The sequence below is a fragment of the Miniopterus natalensis genome, chromosome 12 (genome assembly GCF_054644295.1).
Source record: "Miniopterus natalensis isolate mMinNat1 chromosome 12, mMinNat1.hap1, whole genome shotgun sequence".
Taxonomy (NCBI): Eukaryota; Metazoa; Chordata; class Mammalia; order Chiroptera; family Miniopteridae; genus Miniopterus; species Miniopterus natalensis.
Window position 1 is genome coordinate 36,481,095 of NC_142092.1, and position 17,897 is coordinate 36,498,991.

General features: G+C 41.4%; 1 protein-coding gene across 1 annotated transcript in view; it reads left to right on the top strand.

Moving 5' to 3' along the window:
- The window catches only part of GDA (guanine deaminase), a 57,665-nt gene that overhangs the window by 25,494 nt on the left and 14,274 nt on the right, over positions 1–17,897 (top strand). Inside the window, exons 3-7 of the mRNA XM_087823184.1 lie at positions 4,799–4,970; positions 10,547–10,634; positions 13,451–13,556; positions 15,006–15,033; positions 16,242–16,349. Coding sequence (XP_087679310.1) covers positions 4,799–4,970; positions 10,547–10,634; positions 13,451–13,556; positions 15,006–15,033; positions 16,242–16,349 — 502 coding nt within the window. The remainder of the gene's footprint in view (positions 1–4,798; positions 4,971–10,546; positions 10,635–13,450; positions 13,557–15,005; positions 15,034–16,241; positions 16,350–17,897) is intronic.

A 17,897-nucleotide genomic window follows, 5' to 3' on the forward strand; every position in this document is an offset into this window, starting at 1 on the left:
GACAGTCATATGTTTTGATTCTAAAGCTTTTATCAAGGTTTTCTGCTTCGTTAGAGGTCGGGATGCTTCAGTAAGTGTATGTAGGAAACACATTGTTCTTTCTCCTCAGGTTCTGATACAGCCTGGCCTGCGCTGCAGGTTTGGAACATGAAGTTGATGGTTTTTTCGGGTGGAAGCCGAGATTTTCTAAGGGAATTATGATAGTGATTAAGTGAAGTGAAAAGAGGAAAGCAGAAAGGAGAAGAAAGGGGAGCTTTTCACCTTTTCTGCTTCTCTGCCTAAGCCCCATCTCTGCTTTGCCTGCAGCTTGATGGCTATGCTTTAGTCGTAAGTGAGGCCTGGGGTGGAGAACTGAGTTCTGATCCTGGCTGGACCAGCCACGAAGGAAGTGCGCGTCTGAAAACGACCTTGGCATCTCTGAGCTTACCTCTGGGCTCGGTGACCTCTCATCGCACACTCAGCTCTGACAGTCCGCACTCGAGCACCCTCCAATATCTGTAACATAAGTCCCCAACTATACCTTGATTATGTGAATGTTTCTATTAATAAGCCTTCCACAATGCTCCTTGTTTCCTACAATGGGTTGTTAGCTTTTCTGGGTGAAAGTCACATTTCTGAGGCAGTGAATCCCTGGTGTTCCGTTGCCCCTGAAGACTCTGCACGCTGGATTACCTCCTTTACTTCTTTTATCTCCGCTACCTTCAGAACGTGCTTGGGCTTCTCCTACATGGTAAACAAAATGTGACTTTCTCTCTCCTCCCCTACATTATCATTCCAACATTCACTATCAAATATTTTCAAAGCGAGCTCTCCATTTGTCCAGTAGTTTCTCTAACACCTGTCCTTCATGGCCATGGCTCCCTCCTCAGCACCTAGGGTAGTAACTAAACTATTCTAGAGACTTGGTGAGTACTTACATAATAGAGGACTGAGTCCATGTGAAATCGGTGTCTCCTAATCGTTGTTTAGAAATGAGAGCTCCCAGAGTCTTTCTTGAGGCTGCACATCCTTGACTGTTGCCATTTCTGACACTAGTCACTGTCCTGTACTCCTTCCCTTCATTGCTGTCTGTCCTTGACAACTCTATTCTGGGTGTCCCTCTACCTACCTGACAATGACTCTGCCTAGATCGGGCATGACGGTCTCTTCCTCAGACCTACTCCTTAAAAGGGAGGGAATGCTGGGTCATGTGGCTGTAGCTGCAGGGGTGGAGATGGGATGAGGGGGGTGTTATTTTTACCCACCCCAGCTCAGCCCTCACCATCCCCCCAATGGGAGACTAATTGGACATGTCCTTCCCACAACCAGGGGCCCTGCCCTGCTGAGCTCAGTTGCTGGGGAATTGAGTGCTGCACAGTTAGGATCTTTGGAGTGTGTCTCCCTGGGAAACACTTGTCTTAGACTCAGAGGAGTGCTGGGTTGTGCTCCTAGGGCCATTCTTACCCCACTTGTAAGCTCAGCCTGAGGCACTCCCTCAACCAGAGACTCACTGACCTGTCCTTCTGACGCCCAGAGGACCTGCTGTGCTGAGCTTGCTCCTGAAGAGGAGTCAGCTGAGTGTGCCCAGCCTGAACCTCAGGGCACTCCTTCTGGGAGAGCTAGAGTCAGAGACTTGGGCAGAGACTGAGTGGTGTGGCTCTGGAGTACCCCCTGCCATTGCATACCTGACCACGCTGCCCCCAAGCAGGAGACTGACTAACCCCGTCCTCTGGGCCTTGGTCTCCCTGGAGCTTGTGTCCTGTGGAAAGGGTCTGTGTGTTGTGGCAGCCTGGGCCCACTCTACAGTTTTTCTACGGAGGCATCTCAAGGAAAACCAGGCAACCTCAGGGGGTGGAGGAGCTGTGGACAGGTGGAGGTGGACTTCGGGGTATAAAGAAAAAAGTGGGAATAAATAAGTACCTATCAATACTTATTTTAAATGTAAATGGATTAAATGCACCAAAAGACACAAGGTAGCTGAATGGATAAGAAAATGAGACCCATATATATGCTGTCTACAAGAGACCCACCTCAGAACAAAAGATACACGCAGACTGAAAGTAAAGGGATGGAAGAAGATATTTCATGCAAATGGAAACCAAAAAAAGCTGGAGTACTTATATCAGACAAAATAGACTTCAAAACGAAGGCTATAACAAGAGGCAAAGAAGGACATTACATAATGCTAAAGGGATCAATCCAACAAGAGGGTATAATCCTTGTGATCATCTAAGCGGCCAATGATAGGACCACCTAAATATATTAAGAAAATCTTGGGTGTAAAGGGAGAGATCTACAGTAATACAGTCACAGGAGAGGTTTTTAACACCACAATGACAACAATGGATAGATGTTCCAGGCAAAACAAACAAACAAACAACAACAAGCAAACAGCGGCCTTAAACAACATACTAGATCAGATGGATTTAATTGATATTTACAGAGCATTTCACCCTAAATGAGCAGAGTATATTTCAAGTGCACATGGAACATTCTCTAGGATAGACCACATGTTAGGACATAAAACAAGTCTGAATAAATTCAGGAAGATTGAAGTCATATCAACCATCTTCTCCAACCACACTGGTATGAAACTAGAAATGAATTACATGAAAAAATTTGCTCACTTATGTTTTGACCAGATACCTATCTTTTTTTACCCTGTCTTTCTCTCTCTCTCCCTCTCTCTCTCGCTCTCTCGCTCTCTCTCTTTCTCTCTTCTCACACACACACACACACACACCCTCACTCATCCTTAATCTCCTCAACTAGATTATAATCTCTTTGAGGACAAGAAGATGCCTTATTTCTCTTTGTACTCCCCACAAAGCTTAGCAGGGTTTCTTAAACACATTAGAGACCCGGAAAATAATATTTGTTTGAACAATTCAACTACATGCAGAAGTCACACTGCTATTCCATTTTATGGCGGTAGAGACAATAGAAGACGCAAGGACTGAAGTATCCTGGGGAGGAGAGGTCAGTGACTAGAGCTAAGAGGGATCCATATTTCATCCTTTGTCTCTGCAATCCCCATACACGGTAGGCCCACTACACACACCTTCTTGCCATGCTTACAGGTTGTCACTACTCTTCATTTCTAAAGTGAATTAGAAGTCTTGTCAAGTGGAAGGTAATGAGCAAGAGTACTGAGTCTACTGACAAATGGCCAAGGTTTGAATCCAAGTTGCAGAGCTGACTAGTTGAACATTTACTTTTTTCAAGCTACTTAAATTTCCTGAGCTGCAGCTTACTCTTAGGTAAATGAGAATGACAATATTACTTCATAGTTTGTTGTGAGCATTACATCACCATCACAAGTAACATTTTTTCAGTGTTTTCGATCACCTAAGTAATGTTTTTATGCATGCTAATTCGATCTTCATAAAAGCCATGTGATTCTACTACTACTCCATCTTACATAAGGAGAAACTGAGCCACAGAGATATTAAATGACATGCTGAATATCCCAATGCTGGTTTATGGTGGGGCATGAATTCATAATCATGCAGTCTAAGTCAAGAATATATATACTAAAACCCTATAATCAGCAAATACGGTGATGCCCATAGAACCCTGTGCCCAGTGTTCAGTCTATGTATATCTTTGGTTTACATTGCCTGCTGTCACCATCGTCATTATCATTATTGCCACCATTTATAGTTATCATTTAAAAAAATAAGCACTTATAGATACTCATGTTTTGTTTGTTTTCCACTGAGGTAGTATACATCTGAATTGGTAGTGTAAGGGATTTTTTGTTTGGTCCTGTTTTGAGTTCAAGTCCCTTATATATATAAAAATATAATATTTATTTGAGGTGATGGTGGTGGTGGTGGTGGATAGTATCTTTTAACAAATATCTGTTTGGTGGATGACATTAGACACTTAATAAATACCAGTGAACAGAAATGCTTCTTTAGAAAAGTTTTAAGTATCTGTTAGCATTGGGCTGCCTCAATTCTATGAGTAGTGCCTCTGAAATTTTTTTTAAAAAGTATAATCTTTTTAAAAACATGTATGTTTTTATTGATTTCAGAGAGAGGAAAGGAGAAGGAGAGAGAGATAGAAACATCAATGATGAGAGAGGGTCATTTATTGGCTGTCTCTGGCACCTCCCCTACTGGGGACTGAACCCACAACCCCAGCATGTGCCCTGACGAGGAATCGAACCTTGAACAGTGACCTCCTGGTTCATAGGTCGAGGCTCAACCACTGAGCCACACCAGCTGGGCCTCCAAAAACTTTTAAAAACATCTTTCCAAGACTTTTTTTATAAGTGTTCATAGAAATGCGAAAATTAGTTGGTGGACTAGGGTAAGAGCAGGCGTGGTCAGAAACAGCTAGAGAATGGCTGGCAATGCAGTCATAGCTTCAGTTCTCATCTGCGGTCATCCTGAGTGACTTATATCTAATTCCTCAGCGTGGCCCTAGAAGGTTTGAATACCTCCTCTCTCCTTTTTTCCCTGTCTTACAACCCCCAATGTGAGAGCAGACTCATAGAATGAAAGCATAACTTTACGCTTTTCTTGTGCCACAACTGCTTTGTTCCTGCCCAGTGCTGTGATTTTCTCTCCCTCCATCATTTGTGATTACCCTCACACCAGTCATTCCAACTTAGGAGCCATATCTCTCCTAGCAGAGCTTCATTTTTATATCTTGATCTCTAAAGAATAGGAGAATTTAGTTGTCTGATTGCATCAGCTCTAAACCTATGTGGGGTAAACAATTCAACCATTGCTAAGAGAAACCATTGCTAAAGGTATGGAAAACGACTAGGAATGCTATGAAATTCTTTTTCTCTCATCTTAATTTCCAGTGAGTTCTTCATGCCCGGGCTGGTTGATACACACATCCATGCTCCTCAGTATTATTTTGCTGGGAGTAAGGTGGACCTACCGCTTCTGGAGTGGCTGACTGAGTACACATTTCCTACAGAACTCAACTTCCAGAGCATCGACTTTGCTGAAGAAGTGTATACCAAAGTTGTCGTAAGTATCCTGCTTGTGAGTATTAGTGTATGTGTTTGGTCATATGTAGAAATATCAATTTCTTGGAGCTTATTTTAAGCATAAAACACAGGCAGTTAAGGCTAGAATGAGCTTTAGAGATTTTTTCAGTTCTTCCACAGCCCAGTGAGTTTGGGACCACCTGACCTACACAACTGGTCACTAGCAAAGAGAGGACTTGAGTTCAAACTCCCAGATCCCCAATCAGGTGGGATCTCATGACTCTGTCTTTTGCTTTTTGTGTTTTACTTTACTAAATTTAGGTTTAATGTATATGTGTGTTCCCTTACTCCTGCTAATCCAGAGTGCTGTTCTGGAGACCATATGGAATAGCTGTGCAACCTTTGAAAAGTTCTTCAATTCATCTTCTTCATCCATAAAAAAAATAGAGATAACGATAGTACCTATTTCACTGGATTGTTATAATTTAGCAAGCTAATACTTGTGAGGCTCTTAAAATAGTGCCTGACATATGGTAAGTGCTCTGTTTGCTTTAAAAAATACCCAAGGAAATTAAAAATTAAAATTACAATTAGAAGACTGTCACACTATTTTGGTAGCTTCACAAGGAGAGAAAATAGGATGGTCCCTTTATAGGGCATTTAGGGGTGTGACAAGAGTCAATACCACTAGAGGGAACTATGGGGCTAGTTCAGTCTTTGAACAGTGTCTGTAGTGTGTGCCAACTTTATGTTGAAAGCTGGGAAAATGTCCTTCCTTTCACTCTCTCAAGAAAATCATTTCCCATCTTTCCACCCCAACCCTATACCCACTCCACTTAGCAGCCAGAAACAGCTTCTGCAGTTGAGAATTTAAGCTACAAATACCTTCTTACCTGACCACTGCCTCTTATTATTCAGTACACTTAGTATAAATATTGCTGCATTTTTGTTGGACTCATTGATGGATTTTCTCCTAAGATGATGGTTATGTGATGGCGACAATATTATAAGCATTATAGTGACCAGTTATCTTGCCAGTTTCCTGGTTTTGCATTATTCAAGCCTTGAAGGATAAAAACAAGTGCTATCATGTATACACTTGCCTCAATTATAAATGCAGTGCAATTGTGGATCTTACATATTTAGCATGCATCCACATGACACCAGAAAAACTGAGAAGGGCTAGGGCTGTGAATGAATTGTGTTAACTACACTAGATCTTTTTATTTTCAAATTTTATTTATACCTTGAATTGTTTTAAAAAGGGCTTGAGATTTCTTAAAATTGAATAGTATCCAACAGAAGAAAATGAGTCACAAAATCATAGCAAAGGAAAAAGGGAGAGGAAAAATAAAATGAAACCAAGAGGTAAATGTATCCCATGGGAGTCCACACATTTGTTAGAGTTTGTCAGAAATTTGACTTTAAGTATCTAGCAGCTGACCCAGAGAGGAAAGTCAGTTTTCAATTTTACACTGTCGGTATGATTAAAAAGGAACATTTGTTAAGGTAAAGCACATCTATTTCTCATACTGAAATGTAAGAATATTATTCCCAATATTCCAATGTAGTTACATGCTATGTCATCAAAATATATACTATCTAGGTGCTATAGTATCAAAAAGTCCAGATATGTCAGTTTTTGTTTAGAGAGAGTATCTAGAACTATGTATCCTTCAGGCCGTACTCCTTAAATTTTATTTATTAATTCAGAGATTTGAGTAAGAATTTAATGTCAGTGAGTACAAAATAGTTGTTATTCTCAACAAGTATTTGCAGTTCACACACCCAATGTTTCTGATTATGAGCAAGTCTACATACTATAAGAAGGATCTCGTACCCTTTGGGACAGCATGGATGGAACTAGAGAATATTAAGTTAAGTGAAATAAGCCAGGCAAAGAAAGAAAAATATCACATGATCTCACTTATATGTGGAATCTAAAGAACATAATAAACTTATGAACAAAATAGATTTAATGACGTTGAAGCATGGAACAGATGGAGGAATCTCAGAGGGAAGGTGAGGATGGGTGGGGGGTGGGGGGTGGGGGAGAGATTTCCCAAAGAACTTATATGCATAACCCTTGGACACAGATAATAGTGTGGTGAAGGCCTTGGGTGGGGGGTGGGTGCGGGGTAGAAGGGGTCAGTGGGGTGAAAAGGGGACATCTGTAATACTTTCAACAATAAAGATAATTTTTTTTAAAAAAGAAAGTTAAGATTTGTTAATTAGATCCTGTCCTTAGGGTGAAGACTGCCCATGGCAATGCATAGGGGTGCTGAGGCAGTAACCATGAATAAAATCGAGATATTTTTGTTTTTTTTATTTTCTCCCTCAGAAAATGGTTCTACATCTATACTTCAATAAATGGGCCATCAAGACCACAGAGTTTTGCACGATAGATTTTTTTACATCTATGGATAGTATTTCCATTGTCCTCATTGCTAAATAGCTGAAATTTTTCATTTTGATTTCATCTTCAGGCCCAGATTTTAGAAAGGTGTTTAAAATTTTGTGAATTTAGAAAATGTTTGATTATATTTCTGTTTTAACTTTGAGTTTTATTTTACTCTGGTAAGTGAATGTAATTTGTATGATTATTTTTCTTGGGAATTAATTAACTGTTATTTTAAGATCTAACAAAAGGTCAATTTTTATGGTTATCTACACTTTTTTTTTTAAAGATTGTGTTTTCTCTGTCAACATGACATTTTTTACATCTCTATTAGACTAAGTTGTTAAAAGCGTTAAGCAAGTCTTCTAGCATTTTCCTCTCTATTCTCTCATATAACAACACTAGAATCTTACATAACCTTCCCTTCTTTGTGTTATGACCCCTTTCACCATGTTCTTACCTGAGATTTTAGTTCCAGTTTATTATTTTTTTACCATCTACACTATATTTAAAATAAGCTTTAACTTTTAAATTTAATATTAATTTTCTTTTAATTTAATTCCAGTTTATTATTTTTCAACATCTGCACTTAATTTAACAATGAGCTTTATTTTTTCCTTTTGCTATTTGGATCCCCTGTCTTTCTTTTGGATTCATTTTTTAAATTTTCTTGAAATCCTTTTTCAATAAAGTGGGTGATAAACATTCCAAATCATTGAATTACCAAAAATGGTTTTACTTTGTTCTGACTCTTGAATGATGCACTTTCACTGTAGAGATAATTCTATTTGGAATGATTTGCCCATCAGCATCCAATGTGCTGATGTCAATCTGATTCTCATTCCATTCTGGCTAATTTGCTGTCTTTCGGGATGTTCTGAAATTTCACTTACAGATTTTTTTTCAACTTTTTATCTTTGATATGTAGTTCATTCAATAAGGGAACTCCTGTCTTCCAATTTGGGAAATGTATTTCTCTTTCTTTCTCTCTGAGTATATCCTTCCCTTCAATCTGTTCTTTGTTTCGGTAACTCCTACTAGAAAAATGTTGTAACTTCTGTGTATAACTTTGTATTACTTTGTTAAAGAACGCCAATGGTCCAGTTTTGCAAGTCATTCATTCACTCTACTGTTATAATAGCCTGTCCTCTTTCAAGGACATCATGTCGTATTTTCTTTATCTAAGAATACTGATTTTAGTTCATTTTATGTCTCTTGTTGCTTAGTAATTCAGCTTCCTCAGGTGTTCATTCAGTAAATGTTTACTGAGTGCACCAGGATCCGGACACCTTTGGAGTTGCTAGAGATTGAATTAGGTGTCTCTCTGCCATGGTATTACCTTTCCTCCTGGACTTGTGATTCTGATAGAGAGCTCATCCTTGTCTTCAGCTGACTGGCCGTAATCATCCTCTATTAGCAGCCAGATGTATTTTATTTCATATGCAAAGTGTCTTAAAATTTGAAAAGATTGACAAAAAAAAAATCCAGTTTTTCAAATTCCCTTGGCCTTTGGGACTAACTGACATCACTGGGCTCTCATCTGCGTTTTTCAGCAGTTGGCTGATGCAGAGTAGAGACTGCTGTCTGAGATATAGGGTATGTCCTTCCTTATTATTTAAGTTCACAGTATGTTATTCACCTGAATGATTCTCTTTTAATTTATCCTACAACCCTTCTATTGTCTTCCAAATTTCACTTATAAAAGTTTTACTTTTGGAGAGCTCCTGTTCTTTGATTTTCATAGCATTCTGTGCTTGTCTTATAGAAGTGATATCTTCTTTAATTCTTTGAGAATGTTAACAATAGTTGTTTTTTAAATCACGCTTCTTTCTGACCCTATTTCCTCCAATATATATATTTAAATATGGTTTTATTCACTTGAGAGAGAGAGAGAAAGGGAGAGAGAAACATCAATCAGCTGTGTCCTGCATGCTCCCTACTGAGGATTGAGCCCGAAACCCAGGCATGTGCCCTGACCAGGAATCAAACCAGCTACCTCTCGGTGCATGGGAGGGTGCTCAACCAACTGAGCCAAGCCACACCAGCTAGGGCTCCTCCAATATTTTTTCTAGACTTTTCTTCCCCCTTCTCCTTTTCATAGCAGCTCTCCTCCAGTGTCTGTTGAACTTTGAACGTACATTCACATTTAAGGGTGATGCCCTAAGATGTGATTGGAAGGTCTGGGGGCCGGGGGGGGGGGGGGGGGGAGCGGTGCAGCTCTTGTTGGCTAGTGAACTTCAGCATAGGATAAACAGTGAAAGTAGTGAACAGCCTTTTCAAACATGGGTCCCACACATCATTGTGAGGGCATCTTTCTTGTAGTGCCACTCATCTTCTCTAAGGAAGAGACCTTCAATCCTGCCAGGAGTGGTGGTGGTAATATAGATGGCACTCTGGGCAAGCTGACCAAGGGGCCCTGGAGGTGAGCCAGGTTTTCTCTTAAATCTCTTCTTTGCAGTCTAGCCTCACCTTGTCCTTTGAGGCTTGTATCCTCTAAACACTACCCAGTTTCTACAAAGAGTAAATGTCTCCTTCAAGGAACAGGTTAGGGGTGGTTGGCTGCTTTCAACAGGGAGCAGAAGGGTCCTGCCTGGGCTTCATCTGTAGACAGACTTGGAGCCAATTCCCTATTAACAACCACTTGCTTCTCTCTCTTCCTAAGTTGCTTTCAGGTTCTCATCCATATTTTTTGTCTTCCAAGAAGATGTTGAAATGTTTCTTCTGTGCCTGCCTCTTCTTATGTTCTTCTTGCTAGTGAATAAATTTTGCACTCTTTTACTGTTATTTTAGTGGAAATTTGCTAAGGAAGACAGAGAGAGAGATATATGTGATCAATCTGCCAAGTTGAACTAGAAGTCTGGTTGAATTATTTTACCCTATAATAGATAGAAAAATCTCCTTTATTCACTCCCAAATGCAATAAAGTGTGCATATCTTTACACAACCCTAAAAGATAAGGAATTAATGAGCATCACATCTTATGAATTCTGCAACACAGAACTGTGTGAATCTAGGGAATCAAAAGTACCAACTTCTCCAGTTCACACTTCTAGAATATCAGTATTTTTGCCATTTACCTGAACTGTATTTCGTATTGAGATGGCATACCTTTAAATTAAAACATTTTAAAATTGGAAATGAGAATTCTATTTTCATCTGTATATGCCATGTGACCTTCTTGGCACACGTGACTCATGGTTTTTGTGGTGTATTTTTAGAGGAGAACGCTGAAGAATGGAACAACCACAGCTTGTTACTTTGGAACAATACACACTGACTCATCTCTGCTTCTTGCGGAAATTACAGGTGAGGAGATGAAAGCGTAGTTTATGGGCATATCCAGCAAAGCCAGCCAGACCATGTCTGGCAGGGAGTCATTCTAGTTTTCAGTCTTGCCTTTTAATTGCTAGAATTTGAGCATTGCATTTCTTGCAAGTAATTAGGTGTCTGTGTATTACTGTGGCCCTTAAATGTTTTTCTTGTATAAGTAATTTGATTATTTACTTATGGTTTTTGGTTCCAGAATGATGTGTATAAGTCTGAATTTTGTGTATTAATTTAGGGCTTTTTGGAGCAGGTTTATTGATTCTAGTAATGGCAACAGTTTATTATAATCAACAGATAAATATTTTGTGTGTTGGTTAAACTCAGAGCACTGTGCAGATTGCTGGGAACACAATGAAACAGAACATAGCCTCTGCCCTTGAGGAGCTTGATAGGACTAATTGATTAATAACTATACACATTGATTAGTAACTTTAGGAACAGCTGTAGTGCTCTTACTAAGATGCCTGGCTTTGTGCGAAGTGCTCTGCATGGATTATGTCAGCTCAGTTGCAGACAACCTTCTGAGGTAGTTATTATGTCCTTGTGTTACAGATGGATAAACTGATGCTCAGAGAGATTATGAAACATGCCCAAGTCACATAACTAGTAAGCAGAGGTGGGACTTGATTTAGGTTGATGATTCTAAAACTTGTATGAAACACAGTGCCTAGCACATGGCAGGTGCTCAGTAAATGGTGTTGGCTGATATGCTGACACTGCTGCTTGCTGACCAAAGTCATTGATGTCCAAGGCCTGAAGGATGACACTGTTGCTGTTTTGAGAGGAGACAGAGAGAACCCAGAACTGGAACATCTGGGAAGACTTCATGGAAGGGAAGGGATTTTTAAACTTGGCTTTGAAGGGAAGATAAAATGGGGAAAGAGGAAAATGTCCTTCACACAGGGAAAATGACATGAGCCAAGGCGAAGCAGACACTGGAAGTAGGGAGCAGAGTAGCTGAACTGGAGGCAGGATTCATTGAACGGGGGGTGGGGGTGGGAGAGGAGGTTGGGGAAATGGGACAGTCCAGACTGTGGAGAGATTTGAACATGCATCAACAACTCAAAGGTTTTGATGCCAGATGAGGTATGTAATCAAGGCGGTGTTTTAAAAAAGAGTAATCTAGCCCGGCCGGGCGTGGCTCAGCAGTTGAGCGTCGACCTAGGATCCAGGCGATCGGGGTTTGATTCCCTGTCAGGGCACATGCCCGGGTTGTGGGCTCAATCAATGGCTCTCTCATCATTGATGTTTTATCTCTCTCTCTCCCTCTCCTTTCCTCTCTCTGAAATCAATAAAGATATATTTAAAAAAGAAATAAATAAAAATAAAAATAAAAAATAAAAAAGAGTAATTTAATGGCCAGTTAGTAAAATGAATTACAGGGCCCAGCCGGGCATGGCTCAGCGGTTGAGTGTCAACCTAGGATCCAGGGGATCGGGGTTCGATTCCTGGTCAGGGCACATGCCCGGGTTGCGGGCTGCAGCCGATCAATGACTCTCTCATCATTGATGTTTCTATCTCTCTCTCTCCCTATCCCTTCCTCTCTCTGAAATCAATAAAGATATATTTTAAAAAGTAATAATAAAATAAAAATAAAAATAAAATGAATTACAGGGAAAAAGAGAGGCAGTAAGACTCCTGTAAGATTCTTATGACAGAGGTGGAGACATTGTAAAAAAATTAACACTGCCCACTGTAGATTCAACTTCCTAGCTAAAATAGAATCCCTCTAGAACCTCTAAATAGAACTAGGTTCTTTAGTGTTGGGAGCTGCTAGCAGGACTAAATAAAATTTTTACAGATAACAATATTGGCATAGCTACAGTTAAGAATAGAGGCAGTATCTTTTCTAAGCGTGTGCCAGACACTTTATATACATCACTGGGTATATTCCTTCTGGCCCTGCACATAGCGGAGGACACTGGACACACAGGTTTAGACCTTAAACAAATAATATCCACCATCCTTGAAGTAATTAGAGGGGTAAGGGGTCAAATTCAACCGGGTCTGTTGAACTCCAGTGCCCTGTCTCTTACCACAAGCCATGAGTGGAGGAAGGCTAGAGAGAGTCCATCCAGGGGGCAGGGGTGCAGTAGGAGACAGGAGGGAGATTGTGGGCCATGGAAAAAGAGAAGGGAGAAAGAAGAAGCAAGGGGTAGACATGTCAAGGTCGAATAGTGTCTCACCAGGATCCAAGGCTGCCCTCTCTTTTTCCATGCGATAAAATGGGAACAAGGATAGTTATGACTGAGTAAAAATATAGACAAACTGTAAGCAAAGGGAAAAGCTGAGTAATAAGTAAAAAACACCCAAATATTACCTGGCCAGCCTAGAAATGGGGATAGGAGAGGGGGTAGTTAAAGTGATAGATGGATATTTACTACTCACAGAACTTAATGGGGGTTTTTTATTATTGTTCTTTTTTTCAAAAAAATATGTTTTTATTGATTGTTAGCAAGAGAGGAAGGGGAGAGAGAAAGGAGACAGATAGAAACATGGATAAGAGAGAAGACAGAAACATCCGTTTGCTGCCTCCTGCTTGTCCCTTACTGGGGGTTGAGCCTGCAACCCGAGCATGTGCCCTGACCAGTAATCGAACCAGTGACCTCTTGGTTGACGCTCAACCACTGAGCCACACCGGCTGGGCTGTTGTTATTCTTCTTAAGGGATAATCTTTCACATTCTCACCTGTGTTTTTGTAATGATTTGAATTTAAACATATTTTTTAAAGGCTCAGAAAAGCTACTCTGTGTGAAAGACACATAATTTCAGATTTTTTTTTGTGTACCTCACAGATAAATTTGGGCAGCGGGCATTTGTGGGCAAAGTCTGCATGGATATGAATGACACTGTTCCGGAATACAAGGAGACCACTGAGGAATCAATCAAGGAGACAGAGAGGTATGTTTGTCCTGATTTGTTTCGTGGGCGGTCCCTCTGCTGCACTGATAGAGTTGGAGACGGCACTGACCCAGGCAGGATATGCACATACGTTACAGTGTGGTTTTGCCCAACTTTATGAAGTTGATCTGGTCCTAAGAATCATTGCATGTCAATACTACTTTTGTATATCAAACTATATTTTAAAGCTTCTGGGAACTTGTGATAGGAGTCCTAGGGTAAACCCCATTGTAAAATGAGGGCTTCTTTTTGGAAGTAAATGGTTTACCCTCTCCCTCTCCTTTAATGTAGATCTGATCTTCTCCTGTAAATTGGACTTGCTTTAAGTGATAGATGGATATTTACTACTTACAGAACTGCTCATAAGTTACAGTTGACCCTTGAAGAACACGGGTTTGAACTTTTTATCTTACATTGAGATGTTCTACTGATCCTATAACTACTTTTTTTACATTTCTTTAATGGCTTTTTCATAGTGCCTTGAGGATTTGACAAGGAATTGTGTTGCATGACACTCAACACCCAAGAGATATACATAGAAGAAATTTCTTCCCATTTAAGTCTTCCTCAAGACCAAATGTATCCCAGTGCAAATTTCAGAAGCCCAGCTTCTCTGGATGCCCCAGGCCTCCTTCATTTAAGTGTGTCTTCTGAAAAGGAAGCTCACGGGCTGCTCCCTGCTCCCAGGGAAAAGGAAGCGTGCACCTCCCCTTAGCATTGGCCATCAGCTCAACTTTTCCATGAATGTGTGTTTGTGGTCATAGTGAGCCTTAATTCACATTTTATTCTGAAACAAAGGGAAAAGGAATACCAGAGGATAGGAAAGTGTAGCTAGTACATATTCCCAGTCAGGGCAAAATTAGCCATTTCATAGGCCATGCATGTATCACCATCCCTGGAGATATAATTGGTAAGATCACCACCCCCCTCCCCATCCGTTTCACAACCAGCTCTGGCCTTCATCTTCTGCCTTACTCCAAATCCAGGAGGAGTAGGACTCTGCCTTTGGAAATAAAGGATGATATTGTGTGAGCAAGTAGCTTCCACTTCGGGGAAATCAGGAGTAGAGAGCCCATGGCTTCTAAATGCCTCCGGGTGCATAGGATTCGGGAACTCTAACATCCCCGGAGCATCGCACAGGGCAACATTCCCCCAGCCCAGCCCAGGCTGGCGGGGCGGCCTGAGTGCTGCGGGAATGCTCACGAGGGGCCCAGCTCATGTCACATGGCGAGATGGCATTTCCCGGTGATTTTGCACTCCATCTCTGCAAATGAGAAGGCTCAGTAATTACTACTTGTTAATCTTTAATTAGTGGTGGTGAAACATACGCAGTGTTAGAAATGTTTGCGTGGAAAACAGGACTTGGAAAGATCATGTTTTCATCCTTTGAAACAAATTTTTTTGAAAATGCTTACATTTTCTAACTTCCCATTTGTTGCCTTATTTCAGATTCGTGTCAGAAATGCTCCAAAAGAACGTAAGTAAACGTGTCGCCAGCTTGTTTCGGGATTGCCTTTGTCTTAGTCGTAGGATTTGTGATTAGGTCGCTTGGCAGAGAAAGATGCGGGCCTCTGGCTCCTTCCCAGGCCCGCAGAAGCGCTTCCCTAGAGCCGCAGGTTGTTTCCACAGCGGGCCTGTCAGCTCGGCTCAGTGAGCTCAGGCCGTTTTTGCTTTCCTGGCAGTTTTCTCTTCCTCTCCTCTTTCTCTTTCTCTCTCTTTTCTTCCTCTCCCTCCTCTTCCTCTCTAATTTCACAGGATTGGTCTCTGGGGAGGTGGGGGAGGGCTTCATGGCTGCGGATGGATTGGTGGCAACTAGAAATTGAGGCGTGGTGTTTGTGGGCTCTGTTGATATTGTCTCTGGCCTGTTGTACCCCTTGACCTGATCTGAAAGGCAGGTGGTACCCAGCCCTGCTGCCCCTGTCCCAGGCCGCCTTGGTCCGTATACATACATGTGGCATGTCACATGGCCTGCGGGCACTCGGCCAGGCACCTCCCTTTGTGGCCCTGGGGTTGGTGAGCCTATGGAAGTAGTGCTGTTTCCTGTCCCCACCCCCAGCAGGCTGGTTCATGGTTCCCTGGTACCTTCCCTTAGCATCCTTTGAGGTCTGATTGGAAACCATAGGGAACCTCAGAATTTCTTTCAACCTGACCTTGGGAGACTTAGGTGGAGTTTTGTGGATCCTTATTTTCACCATCCCTCTCTGAAGTCTTCTTTCCTGCTCAGACCCTCACCTCAGGTGACAGCAGAGCCAGTTCTGCAACTAAACAGCCTTCGGGGGTGCCATGACCAACACACCTCCCTAAGATGCAGGAAGGGAAATAGGCCACTGCCTCCCTCTAGTCTCCCCAGATCTCTCCTTTGGAAGTTCTCCTTCTGCCTCTCAAGTCTCTTCACAAAGGCCACCAGTGTAGGCCTCCATGGAGCCCTCCTGTGATGTGGAGCCAGGGGTGGCCATAATTCGGGAGGAGACCTTCTTCCATTGACCTTGGAGCTACAGAATATACTCTTCTTTTTCTTCAGCCATGAGTTGTTCCCATGAAACCCAGGACTTCCACCCACTCTCAGAAAGGGGGACTGTCCCCAAATATCAAGACATAAAATCATCTCTTATGATATGCACTTTGGGATATACTATGCATTCATAATATCCAGTTTCCTTATCAACTATTTTTTATTATTTCCAGTATCCTAGAGTGAAGCCCATAGTGACACCACGTTTCTCCCTTTCCTGCACTGAGCAGTTGATGAGCGAACTTGGAAACATCGCGAAGACCCATGATTTGCACATTCAGGTGGGTATTTTTCTCCTGTTCATGCCTCTGCCCAGACCTCTGCCCAGATCATCTTGCTTTCTGGCAGTAATCTTCAGTTCTTCTCCTGAGATCTCCTAGAGATGTGGCATCATGGGACAGGGAGGGCCCTTTCAGACCTCAGCTAAATCCAGTTCTTTAATTTTTTCAGCTAAGAAAATGGAAGTTCCTTTTCCTCTCAATCATCCCTGATCAGGCCTACAGAGATGAGGCCATCACAAATAACCCAGCGAGATCTATGACAGACTGGGTACCTGCTGTCTGTAGGATACATTTAATGCATGTCTTTTCTACTCTTTCATTTGATGCTTTCTCGATGTTCGAGTCCTTTATCTTTGAAGGAACCGCCTATTATTTAAAAAACAATAAAACAATAAGAACTGAATTTCCACCTTACAAAATGCATTTAAAAGCCCTTTTGTTCCAAGTTTCTTAATTTAAAATCAGGAACAAAAAAAAAAGTATATTTTACTTTGTCATTAAGCAGTTGCAATTTAGGAATAAAACACTTTTTAAAGCTTCCAGCTGGGTTAAAATTGGAAGTTGGGAGCTTGCCTTCCTCCATCCAAGCTTCATTACATACAGCACTAAAATTCCTCCTCTTAAGAATTGACTATCTTATAACAAAGGGAAAGTCAGGGGAAAGGCAACACACTGATTCTTTCACTTGTGGGGTAGAAGGTAGTTTGTATTTTTTAAAGATTTATCTTGATAGGTCACATTAACTATTCTCATCTTTCCCAAGTCTCTCTTTGTTGCTGTTGTTTGTTTGTTTGTTTGCTTTTTGTTTTACAGCCTGTGATATTTGAAGTTTTGACTCAATCCCACACAGTTGTAGGGCAGGAAAAAGTTTTCCTCTACCTTCTTAGGGTCCCTGTGTGGGTTTGAGAACTAAACTGACAAAGATAGAGTAACAGGGGAAAAGCATGCAAATGTATTTAATGTAAGTTTTACATGACTCAGGGACCTTCACAGGAAGTGAAACTACGGAGAAACAGTTCGACCTAAAGATTTTTTGCTAGGTGTGATGAAGAATGCACGGTTGTGGGGGAATAGCTTAGGTTAAGGGTTGTGAGGTAAGGCTAGGAAACTTAGCAAGGCCTGTTTGTTCAGCTTTTTCTTGGCTCCCTTTGTCTTCAGAGATAAGGGTGCTCTTTTCCTCTGGGTGTGGGGAGGCGCCTGTCCCCTGTGGGTTTTTTAACCTATTTCAGGGAAAGAAGGATTGGGGGCCATCAGCGTGACCTTCCTGCTTCTGCCCTTCTCAAACTCCTTCAGCTTAACATGGCATTTTTTAACAAACCAAGATGCCATATTATGGGGCAATGTGTCCTGAACCCCATCAACACACAACAAAAGGAAATATATCCTTGCTGGGGGGTAGGAGTACTTGTATGTATGTGCATTTACTCAAATTTATCAAAATGACACAAATCATTTGGTTATCCTTTCTCCTACTCTTATGCCCAGGCATTTCTTCAGTGGTCTGGGCTTTCCTAAAGGCCAGGTATAGTGTTCACCCCATAGGTAGAA